Source organism: Stegostoma tigrinum, chromosome 2 (genome assembly GCF_030684315.1).
Source record: "Stegostoma tigrinum isolate sSteTig4 chromosome 2, sSteTig4.hap1, whole genome shotgun sequence".
Classification (NCBI taxonomy): domain Eukaryota; kingdom Metazoa; phylum Chordata; class Chondrichthyes; order Orectolobiformes; family Stegostomatidae; genus Stegostoma; species Stegostoma tigrinum.
The window spans coordinates 12,576,932-12,600,677 of record NC_081355.1 but is presented as its reverse complement, the minus strand read 5'-3'; the positions used below and the strand labels follow the sequence as shown (position 1 = coordinate 12,600,677).

At 42.2% G+C, this 23,746-nt stretch overlaps 1 protein-coding gene across 5 annotated transcripts in view; it reads right to left on the bottom strand.

The window, feature by feature from the left end:
- The window catches only part of LOC125466610 (solute carrier family 22 member 23-like), an 85,366-nt gene that overhangs the window by 13,645 nt on the left and 47,975 nt on the right, over window positions 1-23,746 (bottom strand). For all 5 annotated transcript variants that reach the window (XM_048561381.2, XM_048561341.2, XM_048561371.2 and 2 more), the window contains 3 exons: window positions 22,186-22,313; window positions 21,956-22,058; window positions 16,121-16,347 (listed from right to left, as the gene is read on the bottom strand). In XM_048561381.2, coding sequence (XP_048417338.2) covers window positions 16,121-16,347; window positions 21,956-22,058; window positions 22,186-22,313 — 458 coding nt within the window. The remainder of the gene's footprint in view (window positions 1-16,120; window positions 16,348-21,955; window positions 22,059-22,185; window positions 22,314-23,746) is intronic.

The window sequence follows — 23,746 nt, the reverse complement described above, 5'->3', positions numbered from 1 at the left end:
CCATCCAGATGCCGGGGGGTGGGGTGGGGGGGGGGGGGGCAGTGCATCAGGAAAATTCAGTGCCCTTTTCTGATAAATGCTGTGGGATCCTTAGTGCCCACTTGACAGATGGAACTTTCAGTTTCATATCTCACATGAAAGTTGACTTCCCTCACTACAGCACACTGCAGTCATGCACTGAAAGGGTTGACTTTGTCTATGTGCTTTAATTGCTGGCACAAAATTCAGGACCTTCTGATAAATAAGAGGACTACTATCAAGTCAAGTTGAAAAAGATTTTGTAAAAGTAACTGGCTGTTCTGTGGAAAACACAAATGTCACTTTTCTTTGTTCGACTTTTCGAATCTAATTACATTTGAAGTATTTAAAATGGACCAAAGACACTCTCTTCGAGGAAACTACGGAATTAGTATTAGAAGACAGGTGTACAATTCTCTGTTCATTCTCTACAGCCTTAATGGAATCTCTCAGTGAAACAGGGTTCAAAGTCCCTTGTTTGCTTTAGTAGCCAATTAAACAATGTTCTCCCAGTGATGCATCTATTACTGTAGGACACAGAAGCGGAAAATCATTAGTTCCTAAGTAGTAAACAAAAATGATTTTCAAAAAAAATTGTACAAGTGTCCTTTCGAATACCAAAAGCAATGCAAAATGTGTTAAAGTGCAAAGCACAATTCAGAACATTCCAGAAAGCCAGGCCAGTTTCCGCAGTGACAAATTATATTTATTACCTTGAACATTTTTAATGCGATAACAGGTGTTTCCAGTACTTTATTACACCAGGTGAACCCATTAGAGGGACTAGCTTTTAAACAGAGGAGGTTAACAGTGGTTTCCTGGATCCACTGTGGTCCCTACTTTGAAACATTCACTTGGTGCATTAGCGCAGTTAAAACAGGCCCAATCACCCCACACACTAGGAATCAAAGCCAGGATCTGCCCAGCATCTATGATTCTGCAGAACACTGGGTAAGACATGCACTCTAACGAAAGTCACCGAATACAGCATACATAATTTCACAATTTATAACCCTACCCCTCTCACCTCCCGGTATAATTTTCTAATTTCTCCTCCTGAATGCTGTCAGTGGCATAAAAATGTACTGATGACAGAATGTGTCCAAGTGACATTTCTTCATACGCAACTAGATTTTTGCAGGTCAGACATTTGTGTCAAAACCCATTCTGACCAATCATCCACAACAGAACACTTTTAAGCGAGGTTCAATTGACGGCAGTCTGATGCAACTTTTACCTCCAACAGGGTATTTCACCCGGTGTACATTTCCAGTGCTTAATTATCTACCAAGACATAAGATGCCAGGTGTGGATCTTGCGATATTTAAGAATCCAACACGTGTTTATTTCAGCTCACTGCTATATGTAAACATTACATTCCACAGGCACATTAGTGCCTGGGCTAGTAGTAAGCAAATGATTTGTATAGCACAGTATACTTCAAATGACCAGAGGTAAAACGGAATCTGAGATTGCTATACCACCAGGTCACATGCCATAAAAAGTGATGTTAAGATAAGCATGCCTCAAAGGATTATTGGCTGAGAGACGTCACAACTTAGAATTCACATGCGGTTCCCTACTACCCCTACCCATTGATACAGGGGGACCTCCCCAGAATTGCGTTATCTAACATCATGACCTAGGAAGGGCCCTGTCTGTAAGACTTCACCTCTAATCAGTAGATTTGCTGTCATTGCGGTCACGAAAACACCTCATAATAGCTGTTCAACAACGATTTGACAGAACTCCAAGAAAAGTCACAGCACAATTGAAAGTGTGTCCTCAATACAAGCTTTTAAAACACGAAAACAAGTTTTAGTGGTACAGGACCTTTTGAATATACTCATCACTCCTTCATCTACATTGGAAAATTAAACCCCAGATCCATGCATGGAGGGGGTCAAAATGACCATCTGTCGAGGTGGCGAAGGGTCAGTCACATCTATTAGAAAATTATGCATTTCAGAGTGTTTTAGCACATCTTTTAACACCTTGGGAGTCTGAAGTGTTTGGGTTGAATGTCAGCAATGAACTGTTCCCAAATCTAAAAGTAAATGGATACGTGCTCAATTTAATTGACTACCACTATTTGCAATTTAGTAATTAGTAACTTCTATAAACATTTCAAAACTGTGTAGCATTTCAAAACCTAGTTATGACAAAAAAGTTCGACTTCATTCCCACCTTTCTAAATCAAAAATGAGGAAGAACAAAAAAAAATTCAAATCCAGTTTTATCAATGGTTCATTTCAATCCACAAACGAAGAATGGCAATTTATTATTTTTAAAATAAGGAAGCATTTAAAAACAGTACAAGGCAGAAAAAAAACCAATGTTTTCTGAATTGAGAGTTAACGCAATAGCATCTTAATTCATCTTAAGTAGGGCTTCCCTCCATGTTCTTCCAGGCCTGATGATTTACCTTGTTCTGGGTTTGTCTACTGTCCACTCACTGCTATCCTGCTTGGACTCCACCCTCTGCCTTTAGTCATTCAAGGTAACAACGCAACCAGCTCCTCTCTTAAGGGATCTCTCTCTGCTCTTATTCTCTGACTGCTATTTTCCATTTCACTTTGGTCTATCATAGCAGTCTATGTTCAGTGGGATTTCTCTTCAGGGATACATCGTCCACTCAATGCACATTGAAAGACGTGTGTGAGTCACTTGCAGGTGTTACTGCAAAACCACAGATGCTCAGGAAATGATATCTTTGCGCAGCTCGTTACCTTTTAAGTTTGAGAATCCAAAGGTACTAAAGTGCCGTCTTTTGCTGGTGTCGGGGTACTTTTGGAAAAAGAAAATCAAAAAGGAATCTGATCCAATTGGCCTCAAAACACAAAGAACTTTAGTTCATAGAAACAAAAAATAAGATTGGGCTAGTCAGTCCTTAGAACCTGCCATACCTTTCAATAGTAACATGACTGATGATCCAAATTAGTTCTCTGTTCTTGCTTTCTCACCAGACACTTCGATCCCTTTAGCTCCAAGAACTATATCAAATATGTCCTCCATTCACCCCACAAACAGACGGAAAGAGAAACATGCAAGCCCAGACAGTGGGAAATTTGAGAGTGTATTTGGTTTTCTGAGACAAGTACATTCTTGAACAAACAAGAAGCCAGGTCATATTACAGTTACAGTTAGTGATCAATAAAGATGCAAATTTAGCTATCATAAACTGAGGAAGGGTTGGGGAAAAATGAGTCATGAATTTTAAATTGAAATTAAGACTGTTTTTGAAGGGATGAATTAGATTTTAAAGCACAGCTGATCGGATAGAAGTATTAATAGATAGAACTAACAATGTGCAGGGGGCAATATAGGATCAGAAAAATGCAAATAATAGATTGAGTGAGTGGGAAGAACTGCAGTAGATGGAATCCAACACAGGATGATCATCCAGTTTGAACCCAATAAGGTTAAAAGAAAGTATTTTGTAAATAGCAAGAAATGAGAAACTGCAGGGTAGAGATTTGTGGGCTCCATTTACAGAAATGAAAAAAGTTCATAGACAATTACAAAAGAAAATGTTTATAAAAAATACAATACTGGCTTTCATTGCCATAGAGAATACAAAGTCGGTGGATATATTATAGCTGCACAAAGCTCTAATTAGATCCTGTCTGGAGTACTGCATTCATTTCTGGATGCTGGACATCGAGCAGCATTTAGGTTTTGAAGGGGTGCAGGGTTTATTTTGGAGATAAAAGAGTTATATGGGAGGACAGCTTGCATAGATGTAGGCTTGTACTTCCAGTACGAGAAAAACTTGCGTGACATAATTGAGACGTGCCAGATAATTAATGAAGTGGATCCTGTTAGAGAAACACATTCTCCTTCGGATTCCAGAAGAAAGGGACATGATCTTACAAATACAATGAGGCCACCTCAGGCTAAACAGGGCTGTGGTTTCCATTGATTGGCAAATCTAAGGGGAGACTGGATAACCTTTACTGTATCCCCATAGGAATGTCTGCCTCTGACCTCCTAGTTGCAGTGTGGCGTGGGGGTAGGGGGAGTGGCAGTGCAGAGCTGGGAAGACAGGAGATCCAGGGGAAAGTTTTTTTTGCACTTTTGGTCCATAATGAGTTACAATGCGATTTGTCATGGATCCCAAGTTTGGGGGGTGGTGGGAGGAGCTGGGACGCTCTTCGTAGGATTGGTGCAGGCTCAAATGGTTCTTTCTGCACTGTAGGCATTCTATAATTTGGGAGTTAGATCGTAAATTGAGTCTAAAGGTCTTGGAGGAGATCTGTGTCTCGGGTTGTGGGTGTTGAGGTTGGTTGACTCGCCGAGCTGGTTTGTTGTTTCGCAGTCATTTCATTACGTGCTTGGTAACATCCTCAGTGCAGCCTCCAATGAAGTGTTGCTGTGTTTTCCCCGAGATACTAGGGACTGCAGATGCTGGTGAATCTGAGATAACAAGGTGTAGAGCTGGATGAGCACAGCAGGCCAAGCAGCATTGGAGGAGCAGGAAAGCTGACGCTACGGGCCTAGACCTTTCCGACCTGGTTTTTAAACTCTGGGGTCCACTGAGAAGGATCACCTCACGTCTGGGTTTCCTTCGCGGCAGAATGTATATGGTTTAAAATCGTGTAACTTTTCCCTGAATAATTATCCCTGAATTGGAAGTTGAACCCTATAAACTGTAAACATTACAAAAGGGTTTGAGACAGGGGAGAACAAGGTGTACAAGCTGGATGCACACAGCATGCCAAGCAGCACAGCAGGAAAGCTGACGCAGGGGAATTGCCCTCGGGAATGAGCACTTTCCCCAGCGATTCCCAGAGAGTCTGCTCTGGCTAGGACTCTGCTGGGTGCTGATGTTGCAGAAGTGACACTTTGGCCATCAAGTCTTTATTTTGTAGCACGATTGTAGTGTTTAAACTTTTAACCCTTGGGAATTAATTGATTCCTGCGAGGCAGGGATAGGGTTTGGGGGATGGTGGTTGGGGGATGGTGGTTGGGGGGGGGGGGGGGGGGGGGGTGGGCGGGGCGTTCATGCCACCTAAGACAAAGAGTTTGGACAGGATGGTCCTCTATCTACCAGCATTTAGAAGCCTGAAAAGGTGATCTTACTGAAGTGAAATTGTGATCGAGAACCCAAGATGGCGGATGTTGAAAGAACTTGTTTCCCATGTAGGAGAGACTAGAATAAAGGGAGACAGTTTAAAAATAATGAATCTTTCCATTTCAGACAGAGACAAGAAGAAATTCTTCTCAGGATTGCGTATCCATGGAAATCTCTTCCCTGGAGCAAAAGTTGCTCATGCGTTTTAGGTAGATAATTCTTGAAACAAGGGAGTTAGAGAGCAGATATTTTCAAAGCAATGTGCTCAGGAGCTACTATTGCGTATCTCTGGAGCAGATGGGACTTGAACCCAGGCCTTCTGGCTCAGAGGCAGTGACACTACCACTACATCACAAGAGCTCCTCAAATGTAAAGAGATAGCCTGGAAAGATTTGGCCAGGACCAGTTCTACCAGGGCCTAATTGAAAGGTTTGTGTTTCCATGCACATTCAGAGATGAAAGATGATAATGGTTAAAAACAAGGTCCTTATCTCTGTACAATAACAAAGCAAAGTGTCACACATTGTTCTTGTTACAAGGTGGTGAATCATTTTCTGCATGGAAGATAAGCTTTTCTTTCCATGGACCCGGCCATATGTTTGTACAGTATCATGTGATTTCAGCAAAGAAACGAAAAAAACACTTGAAACTCTTCCAACTGACTGGCTGTTAAAGCTTTAGGAATGTTCCAGATTATTCTGAAAGAACAGTGCTTCACATTTCAATGGTGCTCTCATTAAAGTAAGATACAAGATACCCCATTAGCTGATGCACCGGGGAATCAGTGGGAATCCCAGAATAGTGTGGAAGGGGGGAGTGGAGAAATGTAATGAGTGACCTTTGTATCCTCCAGTACAGGAGTGAAGGAACATGCCCAATGTGGGAGAAGGAGCCAAACTGTATCACAGTGAGCGGTTACAAGGCTAAACATTAGCTGAAAATGAGTAAAAGACTCAATAGGAGGCCAGGCAGTATCTGTACAGGGAACACAGCAGGCCAGGCAACATCAGGGGAGCAGGAAAGCTGACGCTTTGAAGAGGGGTCCCAACCCGAAACGTCACCTTTCCTCCCCTTCTGATGCTGCCTGGCCTGCTGTGTTCCTCCAGCTCCACATAGTGTTATCTCTGACTCCAGCATCAGCAGTTCTCACTTGCTCTGTACAGAGAACAGAGCAGTTCAGCAAACTTGACTGCTGTCTTCACAACATTTAAAACCATTTCATTGAATTGATAAAATGTGAAATTATTTCACATTAGTGGGGCATTTTTGGACATCCCTTTTGTTTGGCTCTGATCCTGGTTGCTGACAATGGCAACCTTCCTTCTGGATAATGCACATCAAATGATGGGCAGGTAAATGATGGGCTGATGTCCGTAACTACGGCAGTCACAAGTCAGTGTGTCATGAAGACCAGGCCCAATGTTTCAGCAATTTAGTCATTAGCAACCTCCCCTTGTGCAAATACAGTCACAGCTGCCTCAGTTTCAGGGCAAAGCTAACGAAAAAGACATTAGCGTCAGTAATTGTATTAGACATTTTGTTTATTGAGGAGATGCAGTGGAGTGATTTTTCTGTATTTCCAAAAGGGTTTTGTCCCTCATGTAAACTTGTATGGCCCATACTACAATACTACTTCAGTTCCTGAATATGGGAAACCCATGTCACCAAAGAACAACAGTTCTTGAAACCACAACTAAACAAAACTAAATAATTACAGATGTTGGAAATCTGCACATTTACCTCTTCCAGTACCAACGCACAGTGAGAACAGTGTGATTGATCTACAAGGTGCCCTACAACTCGGAGACCCTTTGACCAATCTGATGCTTTTTCAGTGCACGAGCCAGATTTCCACGACCAGCAATGACTTCCAACCTGAAGATATGCTGACGGGTGTGCGCAGAATCATGAAGGAACCTTTGAAACTGCCTTTGAAAGCACTTTCCAAACCTAAAGCATCCCTGCCAATCCGCACACGTGCCTAACTGGAATTATAATCATTGCTGTCACTGTCAGAAACCTAGAGCTTCCTCCCTCATAACACAGTTGGTGCACAAAGCAGATGGCCCGTCATCACTATCTCATTAGCAATAAGAATCAAGGAAAAAATACAATGTGGCTTGGCTGTGGCAGCCTTCTATCTGGTCACTGCCTTGATAGTTGACAATGTGATGAAGCACTGCCTGGCATAGTTCAGGTACCCAACTCTAGCACCCCAGTCTGCTGAGGTGGTGAGCAATTTACTGGCCTCCCTTTCTCGGTCCGCTGAATTTTGCACGCCGGTAATTTCAGTGTCCTTTCACGAGGGCAACCTCCAGGAGGTGAGCAACTGTCTCCCAGTTGTCAGTGAGTCATTATCTGTTACACACATATCTTGCTTGCCGGTGTCCTTATAGCAGACATATAGACAGTCAGGATCTCTTGACCCAGTGCCCAATTCTCTGCATGGAAACAATGTCTTTGGGTTCATGGGTCATCTTTCATCTGATGACAGTGGCTAAGCTAGGCCAAGATGTTATTGGCTTAGCAATGAGCACATGCTGATGGACATCATAGAGTGTGTTAACTCCAAGTTGGTGAACTTGTCCTGCCAATAGATGCCACAGTTGGTTTGACCATTAGCACCATGGTGCAGGATGGTGACATGCTGCCAATCAGCATTGGTCATGTAGCACTGGAGGTTGTCAATAGCTTCACATACCTGCACCCTCTGATCCCCAGCAACTTGTTACTTGAGGATGAAATCGAGTCAGACAAGGCAACAGCTGGAATTGTAACATCCAAGTCAAGTAAGGCAGTGTGGAACAACTGCACCATGAGAACACCAAACAAGTCTACTGAGCCTGTGTCCTGAACACACTGTTCTGAAACAGTGAGGCCTGAACTATACAAGTCAGGGGAACTGACTGAACACCTTTGCTGTCCAACTTCATCGCTCAACATTGTACTTGGCCCATAGGATCCTCTGCCAAAGCCACACCAGAGTTGAGCTGGCACAAGCCTTTGCACCCATGGTGCTGCATGTCTTTAGACACCAAAAGATAAAAACTTTATTTTTAAAATAATGCTTTTCACAACCATACAGTATCCTGAAGTGCTTTATAGTCAAACAAAGTACTTAAGTGTCTTCACTGCTGTGATGTAGGAGAAAGGTAAAAGGTCATGGCACATATTATAGCACTTCATCAAGGTTGAGAAAAAGTGGAGTTATGCCTCAAGCATGAATAATTCACTGCATCACTGAGACAAGTCGAGAGTGACTCAACCCTGATTTTCTATCTTTGTCTGAGGGTGGGGTACACAATCCGACAGGTAATCTCAGTCAGGTGATGTTAGGTCTTTGCAAGACTGGTTTGGAAAGTTAGTGGATCGAAAGATATAAATTTGCAGCTTGTCATTCCTTCATCATTTTAATTGTTTCCCCACACTGCACACCATTCTGCGGCCAAAAAATTCTTAGCATGAGCTGGGTCGGGCAAACAAGAACTTTCAAAACTGTGAGACATCAAATTCCAACAGTCCCCTGTAAATGTTTATATTTAAAAACAGTGAGTGTGAGAGAGCTCTCACCCCACCCCTTTGCTGAAGCATATGGGAGTTTTTTTTAAAATGATGAGCTCGACGGGTTGGATTTCTGTCTTTCAGCTTTAGGAATCTGGCTGCTTTGTCACACCGAGCCGCAGAGTTTAATCGATCAGACAGACTGCTACCAGACAGAAGCAACTGGAGGAGTTAATGGGGTTAAAACTCTGACCCAATTCATCATAGACATGATATTAAAGTATTATTAATACTTACGTAGCCAAATGCTCACCCAGTCCTTGGAACAGAATCCCTTCAGTGCAGAGAGGGGCCATTCAGCCTGTTGAGTCTGCACTGACCCTCTGAAGAACATCCCACCCAGACCCAGCACTCCTCCCCATAACCATACATTTCCCATGGCTAATCCAACTACCCTGCACATCCTTAGACAGTATGGACAATTTAGCATGGCCAATCCACCTAAAATGCCCATCTTTGGGCTATGAGAAGAAACTAGAGAACCTGGAAAAACCCGAGTAGACACGGTGAGAATGTCCATGTGCAGTAGAATTGAACCAGGGTCCCTGGTGCAGTGAGGCAGGAGTGCTAACCACTGAGCCACTGTGTCACCCTTTGGGTCCAGTTTGGTTCGTGGCTACATAAGAAAGTTTAACAAATCTGATTTAAAAAGGCATTAGTTTTCAGTGAGCAGTTCCCAGTAGAATGATTATCCTGCTACCCAAGTTTTTGTCATGGTGAGACTACATTTAGTCAGCTGTAAGCTACGAAGAGGTGGGTAAGGAGCAAAGTACTGCAGATACTGGAATCTGTACTGAAAACAAACAAACAAACATACTGGCGATTACAGAAAGTCAGGCAGCATCCATGGAGAGAGTGCAAGCTAAATGTTTCAAGTCTAGACAACTCTTCTGATTGACGAATCCAGTTCTGATGGAGGGTTAAAATCATAATTGGTTCTCTCTCCAAGATGCTGCCAGACCAGAGTTTCTCCAGCACTTTGGTTTAGAGGACATTTGGCTGTAGAACTATTGCTTTGAGCCACAGAATAGTTTCAGTGACACAGTCTGATCTTTGAAACTTAAGTATTAAAGGGCTATACAGGGTGCGTGCATGCACAAAATTAGTCAGTGCTCAAACAAAAAAACCACACATTCCTCTGCTTGCAAAACTTAGTGCAATATTTTCACTACATTGTCACACCCAGCAGAAATTGATAAACAGAAACACAGTAATAGCAACAGTACAGGCCAGTCAAAAGCAATTTCGAAGAATTGCTTTTCCAAAGAAACTATCTGAATACAAACATAAGCAAACAGGTTTTTCCAACTGCAAGTTACAGCACAGGGTAGCTTTCAAACATTATTTCACGATTACGTAAACTTACAAATAAACCATTCCAGAAATTATTTATCAACGAGCATTTCTGAAGCAAAGTTGGTGTGGAGTGCTGTCTTTTATCTGAAGATTCATGTTCGCCACACAAAAGGAAAACAAAGAAAACTTGAGACACTTTCATGGAGCTTCTTAGAAGATTCCAAATCTTAAGGACTGGCCAGATCCAGTTTTATAGATGGGAGGAAGTGTGAAACAACGCTATGCTTTATATTTCAGGAGCACATTTCTGACTCGAGTCAGTCATACAGCAGGGAAACAGATCCTTCGGTCCAACTTGTCTATGCTGACTGACTTTCCCAAACTAAACTATCAATTTGCCTGTCCCTGCATCTACCGCTTTCGGTTCTGGCAGTTCGTTCCACATATGAACCATCCTCAGTGTGAAAAAGCTGCCCCTCGGGTCGCTTTAATGTTTTCTCCTCTCACCTTAAAATTATACCCTCTAGTTTTAAACTCTCCGACCCTAGGGAAAAGACCTTTGCTATTCACTATCTATGCCCTTCATGGATTTCATAAACCTCTAAAGGTCACCCTTCAACGCTCCAGTGAGAAATGTCCCAGCCTTTCCAGCCTCTCCTTATAATTCAAACTCTCCAGACCCAGTAACATTCTTGTAACTCTTTTCTGAACGCTCTCCAATTTAATAATATCCTTCCTATAGCAAGGCAACCAGAACTGAACACTATGGGGGAAGATTTAAGGCAGCCATTCAAGCCAATGCAAACGTCGTCAATAAAAAGAGCTATCCATCTTCACCTGGAATTTCATCCTTGTTCCTTCACTGACACAAGGGCAAAATAGAAACTAGGAGCAGGATTAGGCCATTCAGCCCTTCGAGTGTGCTCCACCATTCAATATGATCTTGCTGATCCTGTATCTCTAAGCCACATTCTGGCCTTTTCCCTTATACCCTGATGCCTTTAATACATTTAAAAAACGTCGCTTTCTTAAAATCCTGCAACTTTCTTTTTAACATCCAATGTGCCACGACACTGAAGGACTGCAGTTACTCAAGGCAGCAGTTTACCGCCTTCTCCCAAGAAATTAGAGACTGGGCCAGCATTTACTGCCCAATGAAACCAATCTCATGGATGTTTTTTAATAAAAAAATTTCACTGTGCATCTGAGCATAATCTACAGCAAACTCATTGCGCTTCAAAAACAAGGGTTTCTGCGTCTAGAGATAGTAGGAACTGCCGATTCTGGAGAATCTGAGATAACAAGGTGTAGAGCTGGATGAACACAGCAGGCCGAGCAGCATCAGAGGAGCAGGAAGGCTTGACGTTTTGGGTCGGGAACCTTCTTTTCTGAAGAAGGGTCCCAACCCGAAGATGTCAAGCTTTCCTGCTCCTCTGATGCTGCTTGGTTTCTGCGTTTACTTTACTATCTGACAACAAGTTCCTAAACCCAGCACAAGTTGGATGACAAAGAGCTTTTAACTTCCCTACAACCCTTCCACTAGTTACTTCAAAGCTATGTTCTCTCGGTATTGATCTTTCTGCTAATTAATACAGGTTCTTCCTATCTACTTTATTCGAGCTTACATAATTATATGCTCCTCAATTAAATCTCGTTCCAGCTTCCCCTATTCCAAAGAAAACAATGCCAAACTATTCAATATTTCCTCAGAATTATGATTCTCGACTCATGGAGAATCTCTTCTTTACCCTATCCATTAAAGTACATAATTCATGCAATGAACTGAGCTGAACCATATATAGTACTCTAGCTATGGTCTAACCTACTATTTTAGACAGCTCCAGAATAACTTCCTTGGCTTTGGGTCTCCCTGCTCCATGTCATGGCAAAAACAAAAAAACCCTATGTGCCTTTGTGTCTACCTGCGCTGCTGCCTTTATCAATCACTAAATACACCAATGTTCCCCGTTCCTTTATACCGTATTGAATCCTCTCATTTATTGCAAAATGCCTTGCCTGTTCTCAGGTGCTCCCCAAAAGCATTACCTCACCTTTTTGGATTGAATTCCATTGCCGAATTCCATTGCCAAATTCCTGCCCAGTTAACTAGTCTATTGATATTTTCGCACAGTATACAGCTTTCTTTAACTATCAACTACCGGGTGGGTAATTTGATGGAGGTGATGCTGAAAGATAGGAATTACACTTAGAGGGGAAAGGATTGATTAAAAGGACAGTCAGCATGGCTTTGAGCATGGGAAATCGCATCTCACAAACTTGGTTGAGCTTTTTGAGGAAGTAACCAAAAAAATTGATGAGGGCAGAGTGGTTGACGTTGTTTACACAAACTTTGACAAGATTTTACATTGTAGACTGGTTAGTAAAGTTAGATCACATGGGATTCTGGGCAAGTTTGGCTTGGCAGTAGGAGTCAGCGGGTGGAGAAGGGAAGGTTGTTTTTTGGATTGGAGGCCTATGGGTAGCGGTGTTCCACAGGGCTCAGTGTTGGGTCCATTTCAGTTTGTCATTTATATAAACAACTTGGATGAGAATTCGGGAGACATGGTTAATAAGTTTGCAGATGACACCAAGACTGGTGGTATGGGTGGGCAGTGAAAGAGGCTAAAGATTACAAAAGAGATTTTAATCAATTGGGTACATGGGCTGAGGAGTGGCAGATGGAATTTAATTTGGATAAACGGGAGGTATTGCATTTTGGTAAAACAAAGGCAGGACTTATACAATTAATGGTAGGGCCCTGGACAATGTTGCAGAACAGAGACACTGCGGGGTTGCAGTACATAATTCTTTGAAATTTGCATCATATGTAAACAGGGTGGTTAAAGAGGAGTTTGGTACGCTTGCCTTCATTGCTCAGACATTTAAAGTACAGGAGTTGTGATGTTACGTTGAGGGTGTAAAGGACATTGGTAAGGCCTTTTCTGGCATAGTGTACAGTTCTGGCTGTCCTGCTTTAGTAACGATATGGCTAAATTGGACAGAGTTCAAAATTACCACGATGTTGCAGGGAACGGAAGGTTGAGTTATAAAGACAAAATGGATAGGCTGGGACTTTTCCTTTAGGGTGTAGGTGGTTTACGGGTGGCCTTAGAGGTTTATAAAATCATGAAGGGCACAGATAAGGTGAATAGCAAGGGTCTTTTCCCTAGAGTGGGTGGGTTCAAAACTGGAAGCATATTTTTAAGGAGGGAGGAGGAAGATTTCAAAAGGGTATGAGGGGCAACTTCTTGATTTAAAAAAGTGTGATTGATTTATTGTTGTCACTATGAAAAATGTTGTTTTGCATGCTATACAGCCAGATTATACCATACAAACTGCATCAGGATGGCAGAACAGAGTGTAGCACAGAATGTTACAGCTGCAGAGAAGGTGCATAGGGAGATCAGAATGAACATTTGAGAAGTCCATTCCTCAGCATCTGCACTTCCTACTATGTCTGAAACAGCAGGAAAGAAGCTGTCCATATGCATATTCACACTTGTATATCTTCTGCCCGATGGAAGATGTGGAAGAGAGTGGTATAGAGGAACTGGTGGGTGCAGGTACAGTTACAACATTGAAAAACATCTGGATAGGTACATTAATAGAAAAGGTTTGGCGGGGGGGGGGGGAAAGAAGAGGGGGGTGGGCGGGCAGAATATGGGCCAAACATAGGCAAATGGAACCAGTTTGGTTTGGGAACATGGTCAGTGTGAACTAGATAGACTGAAGGGTCCATTTCCATGTTTTATGAGTCTATGCAGTCAATTTAAATTATCAGCAAACCTCTTAACCATGCCCCCTACACTTAAGATAAAATCATTAATATTTACCACAAAAGGAAAGGGACCCTGTACAACCCCAAAAAGGAAACAGCCATCCAATCATAAAACACACTCAATGATTACTACCTTTGGCTTCCTGCCTCTGAGCGGAGTCTGGATCCATCTTGGCACTTGTCCTTCAATTCCAGTGCTTCTTACATTGGCAGACTAGTCTGCCATGTAGAACCTTCGCAAAAATCCTTCCCAAATTCCCCTCTTGTTACCTCCTCAAAACATGCAAATCAATTCACCAGGCATGCCTTTTACTTGACAAATCTATCATGGCTGCTCCCAATTAATCCAATTCTAAAATGTTGATTTATACAATCCCTTGTTGCTGTTGTTGCGATCATTTTCCTAATCACTGGCGTTAGGCTAACAGACCTATTAATTACATAGTTTATCCCTTCTTCCCTTCCTTTACTCAGCTGTACAATGTTAGTAGTCCACCCATATCACACCTTGCAGTTGGTGAGGATTAGCAAGAGGATGGTTAGAGGTCTGCTTTTTCCCTCCCAAGGTTTCTCCTCATAACCTGGGATGTACTTCAAAATCAGGGCAACTTTACCCATTTTCAAAGTGAGCAATAGAAATTCCTAGAAAGTGTCTGTGTATACCAAATAAAGTTCTACAAATCACTAACCTTGTAGTCTATGTGATACTAGAGAAAAATATCAGGTAGAAGAAAAATAATGGAAATTATTTTGAATCTTGGTGATCATGAGTCTGGGAATTACAATAGCCTTCAAACATGAATAAAACAAGAGTCTCATGCAACGTAGGACCAAATATCAAGTTTGCTCAATTTCCACTAATACTTAGAAACATTTGTCAAAACAGCATAGGGCTACTGGCACTTAAGGGATGGATACAAGATTAAAATCAAACACCCAAAATGATTGCTGTCAGAGTTGCACCACTCCTGTTAGCTTTTCTAAAATAGCTTCTAGTCATCTGACTCATTGCTGATAGGTAATCAATGCTGTCAATGCTGATAATTGTTAATAACTGGCAGAAAAGCTCACCTGCATTTTAAAATTAACATTTGTAGTTCAGAAGAATGAGAGGCATTCTTGTTGGAAGATGTACATTTCTTAAGGGACTTGATAGGGTCATGGGGAGCAGAGAACCAGAAGGCATAATCTTAGAATAAGGAATGGCCCTTTTAAAACAGATTAGGTGGCCTTTCTTCTCTCAGATAGTGGTCAATCTGTGGAGTTCTTATCACACAAGGTGGTAAAGGCTGGGTCATTACACTATGGCAGATTTTTAAATCAGTAACGGGATCAAAAGGTTATGGGGAAAAAGGCTGGAAAATGCAGTTGAAGGTGATCATAGAAACGACACTCTCTTTGAATGACCAAGATAACCTGATGGGCTGAATGGCCTACATCTGCTCATGTCTTGCGGTCATATAGTTTCCATGTGGAATGTGATTCCTTCAGATTTGAATTGTAGGAGATTTTAAATTGTTAGAAGAAAAGATTTTTAAATTTTTCATCTTTAAACCAATGTTTCCTTCTCTGTAGTTCTGTAATTTTTTCAGAATTCTATCAACATTTTAATCTTTGCAACGGGGAGGCAACAGCCGAGTGGTATTATCGCTGGACTGTTAACCCAGAGACCCAGATAATGCTCTGGGGACCCAGGCTCGAATCCAGTCAGGGCAGATGGTGGAATTTGAATTTAATAAATATCTGGAATTAACAGTCTAATGATGACCGTGAATCCATTGTCAATTGTTGGAAAAACCCATCTGGTTCACTGATGTCCTTTAGGAAAGGAAACTGTCATCCTTACCTGGCCTGGCCTACATGTGCCTCCAGGCCCACAGCAATGTGGTTGACTCTCAACTGCCCTCTGGGCAATTAGGGATGAGCAATAAATGGGCAGAAAAGCCAGTGATGCCCTCATCCCACGAATGAATAAAGGAAAAAAACCCGAAGCAAATTAAAGGATTGCAAATCAAGTTTACTCAGATCCTGGATCACTTGTTTTCTTTTGTTATTACTTTATCAACATAGACTTCCAACAACACACTTGAAACGCAAGCACCAATGGCAGACTGTTAGATGACCTGCTACAACTCAGGATGGTATTTTGAGTTTATTTTCCAAGGTAGTTTTAAAGCATTGCTTACCTGATGGTTAGAATGCAGTAAAACATGTCACCTTTCCCTTTCCAATCATCTAAAAACTCTATAGTGAATCTGTCTACCTCATGCAAAATTTAAGACAGTTGCTCCTGAATAAAATGCAACCCTGAAGACAGCATCACCTCCAGCACACGCACACACAAAGAATGGACAAGTAGGGGCTTTGGTAGAATGAGCAAAACCAGAACTTACAGCTTATGAGGCCCAACTGAAGGAGGGAAGCCAGTGCAGTGAGAATGGTGAAGAGAAGCAACGTGCCTCTGCGGCCCATTAGTCCCACGAGGACACACATGACAGCACAGGAAAGAATGCCAATCACTTCCATGATATAGTAGTGGGTGTAGAAATTTTTTAAACCGTTCACATCACATTCCATCAGACTCTTTGCAAAACAGTTATGGATCCCGAATCCTGTAAGCCTGCAACATTGAAGAAGAATAGAGGAGCTGAGACTGCAGACAAGTTCAAATTTTGGGTGGCAAGCTAAACCTCCAATAGCCTTTCAATTGAGCATTTCTACGAGCAAGCACCTACAGCCTCACTCGGTAGGATTAATGCAACTGACCTCCACTGCTGATGTAGAAACAATGACAATAGCCACTTTGGAGAAGTTATTGGAGACTGCGAACTTAGATGGAACCTGACCCCAGAACCAATTGGTATTTTCGGAGATGAGATGATAAAAAGATTTCTGGTGAATTAAGTACTTAGCTGATGGGCAGTTATTATACATATTGTGCCAATGGCCTAATGGTATTATCACTGGACTGTTAATCCAGAGACCCAGGTAATGCTCTGGGTTTGAATTTCCCAATGGCAGGTGGTGGAACTTAATTCCAAAAATTTTTTACTTTGAATTCAGGAGTCTAATATTGACCATGAAGACAGTGTCGATTGTTGGGCGGAGGGGACCCATCTAGTCCACTCATGTCCTTCAGGGAAGGAAACTGCCATCCCAACCTGGTCTGGCCTACATGTGACTCCAGACCCACAGCAATGTGGTTGACTCTCAACTGCCTTCTGGGGTGAACAATAAACATTGGCCTAGTTAGTGACACTCCCTTCTTGGGAGTGAAGTTTCTTTAAAAAAAAATCGCCACGGTGTGGTCAACAGCAAAAACGGCTTTAATAAAGGAGGTTCAGAGGATGTCATTATTACGGATGAAACTGTCTCTCCAATCGCTCAATACATTCACAGGAAAGCACAGGGAAAACTTTACTTCCCGGGAGTTGAACTCACATTGTTCCTCCCAAAAACATGGTTGGGTGAAAGCTTGCTTCAGTACTAACAAAGTCAACTTTAAGCACTAACGAACTTTAGAAATCTTATAGATGGTTTTACATCAATGCTCACAATCTCTTTCAGAAAAAGTGGGTAGTAAACACATTTATCTCAACAAGGCCAATCAGTTTGGATCAGACTATTTTCATGACTCCCAGAAGTAAGCACAAGAAGGGAGGTATTGGAAAAAGGTCCAAGGGTTAAGCCCTTGAAATAATTGGAGTAGATTCCTGTTACTCCTCCTGGCAGATAAGACAACAGCATACTCCCTAGCGGGAACAATGCGACTCTCAGGAAAGAACAGTTTGGAGGACATACAAAAAACTGGCTTCTGGTGTTTGGAATGCTTCATGCTCCATGACCAAGCTAACACATTTTTTACTAAAGAGACATAATAATTTCCTTGCATTGTCATTTGCTTTGAGATTGAGTCAATAAAACAAAAAAGGTGACTGGTCAAACAGTACAAATATGATCTTTTAGTACAAAATCACACCAGAGACCACCAGGAGCAATATAGAGTCATACAGTTTGGAAACAGACTCTTTAGTCTGACTAGATGTTTCAATATGACCTACTCCCATTTGCTAACATTTGGCCCATATCTTTCTAAAGCCTTCTTTTCCACATACCCACACAGATAATTTTGAAATGTTGTTATTGTATCTAACTCCACTACCTCCTCTGACAGCTCATTCCACACACACATGCCACCCTTCCTGTGGAAAAGTTGCCCTTCAGGTCCCTTTTAAGTCCTTCCCTCTCACTTTAAACCTATGCCGTTTAGTTTTGGATTCCCTAAAATGTACAGTGTTCAGGTTTGGATATTCAACACAAATCATCCCTTAATTTATCCAAGATACATTCATTTCGCACTTGGTTCAACACATTTTCAACTTACCTGACGGCTGAACAAAAGGATATATTGTTCCAATGAATGAATTGATTTCATTACCAGCGGAAAGTTGAATTGGCCTTGGACAAAGTACAAGGGTTCACCAAAATGATTCCAGGACTGATGGGACTAGAAGAGACTAGAATCTAGGGGCACAGCACCAGGGTGAAGGGATGACCCGTTAGAACCAAGGTTGGGGGGGGGGGGGGGTGTTCTTTAGCCAGAGCATGGTTAATCTGTAGAACTTATTATTACAGAGGGCTGTGGAGGTCAAGTCATTGAGTATATTTTAGACAGATTTAGATAAGCTCTTCATTAGTAAGGGATTCAAAGGTTACACGGAGAAGGCAGTTGAATGGAATTAGGAAACATATCAGCCACGATCGAATGGCACAATGGACCCGATGGGCTGAATGGCCTGATTCTGCTTATGAGACGCTGCATGAGCGTTGCTCAGGTAGGCTGGACCCATAGTCCCTCAACTTCAAAAAGAAAATGACGACTTTATTGAATCATTAGATCTTAAACAGCAGAACAGGAGTGCAGATAAAAAATTACATGGGGTTTCTGGCAAGGGACAAGTATTGGGTTACTGTAAAATTCCCCAACAGGTCTTCTCAATGCCTCAATGTCCACTACCCTGTCCCATGCTCTATTTTATAGAGGCGCGGGCAAGTCAAGAATGACCTGCCCACATTTAGCTCAATTCAGGCCCTTAAGAGGCCAATTATCGACCAGTTAAGCATTGCTTCCAGCCCAACTAAAGGAAGTTCAAAAGTCACTCTGCAAGAGCTTTGGGCAAAAATGGGATGGGAGGTCTCTCAAAAAGGCTTTTTCATATTTGGGTCCCCCAAGCACCCGCACCCCCCCCGTGTAGATGTTCCCTGTCTCTTGGTCTCTCCATCAAGATTCTGCACCCCCGTTCCCCCCACTGCCCCACACACGCTCTCTATCCTTTTAAAAAAATTCCTGGGGGCATTAACAGATTGCAATGATGTTCTCGACAAACCTTTGGATGATGAGTGGAAAACCTGGCCACGCCAAATATCCTACTTGATGTCGCCCAACAATCTGCTGTCTTTTTTACAGTCAACATTAGACTCTTAATTCCAAAACTTTTTTTTTTAAACTTTGAATTTAAGTTCCACCATCTGCTGTTGGGAGATTCAAATCCAGGAGTACTACTTGGGTCTCTGGAATCAACAGTCCAGTGGATCTAGAGGTCATACTCTCAGAATAAAAGGGGCTGCCATTTTAGGACTGGGAGAAGTAGACATTCCTTCACTCGACCTTAAGTGCCTTTGAGCGTTTTCTGTCCCAAAGTGTTTTGGCTGCTCTGTCAGAGTAAATTCTAAAGAAGGAGACTGAAGAAATCGAAGAACATAAAGGAGGAGAGTGACAGAATACAGATGTTGGTGGAAGACCTGATACTGCTGAATGGCGCAGCAGGGTTAAAAAATCAAAACAGTCTAATCCCAATCCTATTTATGTGCTATAAAAGGTGTAGAGCTGGATGAACACAGCAGGCCAAGCAGCATCCCGCTCTACATCTTGTGATCTCAGTTGCTCCAGCATCTGCAGTTCCTACTATCTCTGAAACCTATTTATGTGCTGGTGTCTGCATCCCCCATTCTGTAGCAAGTGGCAGATACAGCCTCCATTTCCAAAGATTGCATTGCTTTGACTCTTCTGATTGGGCTAAAAATTTAAAAAGAAACCTTTAACCTAACCAGGCCTGTGGGCCAAGGTAAGGGTTTTGAAGAGACGTCCATTTTAAAAACAGCCAATTTCACTCTCCATTGACCTGAATCCATTTCACATCAACTTGGTGGGCAAGGTTAAAAAAGGGCATAGTTTTCTCCAGTCCCGACAATCTTAAATCACAAGGGCAAGGCACATGTGACATATCAATGACTTTAAATCTTCCAAATTAAATGGTGCCTTTTAATCACGCTCAATGAGCTTTTTTTAAAAAAATGAAAGAAAATTAGTTTTAAAACCAGTCCAATAATTAATCAAGAAAAGTTATTGTGACAGCTGCACAGTATCATTACTTGACAGCCATAAAACTGGCTTCTAATTTTTACTGCCATGAGTAATGCAGTAAAGTTAAAAGACCATTTGATCCCATTGTCTCTATCAAATATGATCTTCAATGCTGGTCAGTGAATTATCAGCCAGACATCTAATTAATGACTTCAAAGACCTTTTAATATTAAAGAGAGTGAACCTCAACAATATTCCAACCACCATCTGAATTTCCCAAGGCTTTTGGAGTGTGCTTACATCTGTTTCTCATCGGGGAAATAAAATAACCTATCACAAATGCAGTCTTTAATCCAAAGCTGCTTCATACCATAGCTTCTCCTGAACTGGACTTGTTATACAGATTGGGCAACTTTGTCTGCTCGTAGCTTTGTCAGCCTGATTAATCCATTCAAACTTATCAACTGAACAAAAATATTTACCAGGAAAATTAGATTTGGAGGTTGTTCCTTGCAAACATTTGAGAATTGATGGCACACTGCACTCTAACCAGCAGTGCCTGTCTAATAGTACCTAGCTTACAGGAGCAAAGGTTCAACCCAATGAATCTACCAGTTTAAAATATAAAAACAAAGGCATTGTCTAAACACAGTTTCAAAAGGTGAAACTTTATAGACAGCCGATGAGATCCAATTTTCCTCCGATTTATGGGCTTCTCAATGTAGCGGGGGAGTCCATGCAAAAGATATTGAACTTAAAAAGGCATTACTTAGCTCACCCATGTGGGTCCCAGGAGTTGTGCTTTATTACAGGATGAATGGAGCACCAACAGGTGCTGGGGGTGGGACAAATCTTTGGACCTTGTTCGATCCTACTCAGGCCCATTCCTTGGTGAATTCCTCCATTACATTGACCATTTATACTGTTTTTGAAAAGACTTAAAGGTTTTCAGTTTGTTTCCCTGTTATCTTTTCCCTTCTCCCCCACGTCCATCTCTAATTTGAAATCTCCAGAAAATTCTAGAGCAAAAAAAATCACACATTTCTATAATTACTTGGATTAGGTATCTTTCCACATATTATCCAGCTGCTTCCATGTTCACCTCTCCCAATAGCAAAATGGCGACTAGCCTTTCACCTCATTAACATTTTCCAGACCACAGAGTATGATCCTGACCTACCTGTAGCTCATGACTAACACTCGCTGTTATTCTCAACCTTTGGCCTACTGTACTCCTACTGGCAAGCACACACAGCCTGCCAGAACAATGTTGCTCTTGCCATAGCTAAGTGTGTCAAATAGATCAGTAGCAGCTACATAAAAAAAGGTACAAAAACCTTAAGTTTGATTGTTAGCTCAACATGCAATCTCAACATGGGGAGCTGCAGCTACTACAAGTGGGTCAGAAACCAGGATGAGCAAGTGCAGAGAGTGTGTGTGTGTGTGTGTGTGTGGGTGTGTGTGTGTGGGTGTGTGTGTGTGGGTGTGTGTGTGTGTGTGTGTGTGGGCGTGTGTGTGTGGGTGTGTGTGTGTGGGTGGGTGTGTGTGGGGGTGTGTGTGTGGGTGTGTGTGTGGGTGTGTGTGGGGGTGTGTGTGGGGGTGTGGGTGTGTGTGGGGGTGTGTGGGGGTGTGTGGGGGTGTGGGTGTGGGTGTGGGTGTGGGTGTGTGTGTGGGTGTGTGTGTGTGTGTGGGGGGGGGGGGGGGGGGTCCATCTGCTAGGTTCCTCCTGATGACTCTCCAATCGTCCCTGTGGCAAATCTGTGTCAGACACAGCTAGCAAACCATTATTGTACCCAACATGCAAAACACAAGATGATACATGAACATATTTTCAAAAGTTGTTTTTAAGAAGACAGGTACTTACGAATTCACGCAAAGTACCAAAATGTGTTTCCACAAGATCCTCGTATGAAGTAACTTGATGATGAATGTCTTTTTAGGCCTTAACTTTGGCTCCTTGTCAAATTCTAAATGAAGGGGCAAAGAAAATCATAAAATGATTGGTTCGAGCACAAAGTGAAGTTGGAACTTCTCTCATTCAGCAACTTGACTGTTCAATTCAATTATTCAACCACCTTGGCAATGTCATCTCACCTGGAAGAAATTCTTTGACATCATCTTCCATGTCTATTTTATTATTGCAGGCAAACTCCACAAATAACTCTTTGGCAGCTTGTAGCTGGTGTGTGGCCAACAACCATCGGAGTGATTCTGGGAAAATGCTGGAAAAAGAAAGGTGACAAGGTGTAAGTAAATACAGTAATTGTTGCCGTAAATGCCTCAAATATAAAAAGGTCAGAAGGTTACCACACATTATCAATGACAAGGCATTATCATTAGTTTGAGGGATTGAATTTTAAGACAATTATTGTGTTCTTTTTCGCCAGAGGTCCCCATAATTACGTAAAGGCTATGCATCCTTCGATGCACTTAGGAGGACAACAATTTTAACTCACAGCCCCAAAAATCTTGATCAGAAGAGGCGTAACAACCCAATTGGTGAAAGCGACCACAGCCTGAGGGCCTGGAACACATTTATTAGTTTCTTGTGGCCCGCAAACAAACCAGCCAATGTTCTCCCAATACCCACAGTGAGAACTTGGGGCATTCCCCAACCATCATGCTGGACAAATCCTTCCCACCCACCGTCTTACTATTAAGCGATCATGTTTGCAAAGTCATAAAGCCATCCAAACACAAAGCCAGGCTATGCAGCCCAGTGGCCAGAATTACTTTCCCCATCCAATTCATTTCACCCCGAGCAAGACATAGATGTCAGTCAATTCCTGACTGTCTATCAAGAGGCAGGCAGCATAGGTGAGGTAGTGAACTTGCTGGGCTTCGGCAGTGATGTAGCTGATGTTTTGCCCTCTTTGGGATGTGTGTTTGCCTGCACCACAATTGTGATCAGGTGGCAGCAGGAAGGAGCATGGAGTGTAATGGCAATGGGTCAAGGAGGCAGCAGGTCAGTCTAACTAAAAGAAGGAAAGGCTGAATGAGGAAAGAGAGGTTGAGGGCAGGATGTGGAGATCCTGGTGTCCACTCCAAAGCTTGCAGGGAATGAACGCCTGTCACAGTGCCCTTCAAATATGGCACGAGGGATGTCGATTCCTCATGAGACAATGTAGAAGTGATGCTCACTTCCCCAACCACTGCTAAAGCAAGACTGGAGAGTGGAAAATCCTACTCGAATTTTTTTTTGGCCTCATTAAATCTGGAGGTGATAATTTATTTCAGACACACTCATCTCATCGGCTGCTCGTATCTAGGGGAGCTGAAGGCTCCACTAACTTTTCCTTTTGTGCTCAATAGGCCAGTCGATACAAGCACAGCTCAAGAAACTGAATTGGCAGAACCTAAAGAATAATCACGCGGCCAAGTCACAACAATCTCTGTCCCCAGGCAACAGGGACAGAAAAACAAAATGAAACGGGGTTTTCACTGTTGATCAGAATGCAACACTGCTGGAGATTACAGCCATTGTAATTGAAGAGAATGGAGTTGCCAACAATAACTAACTATCTGGACACAGATAGATACTTGGAAACATCAGTCACAATAAAAATATTAAAACAGTAACATCCTCATCATAGCTGACTGCAACAGGGGACATAAGAAAATGAAAACTGAGTTTTTTTTGGTTAAGTAATTAGCA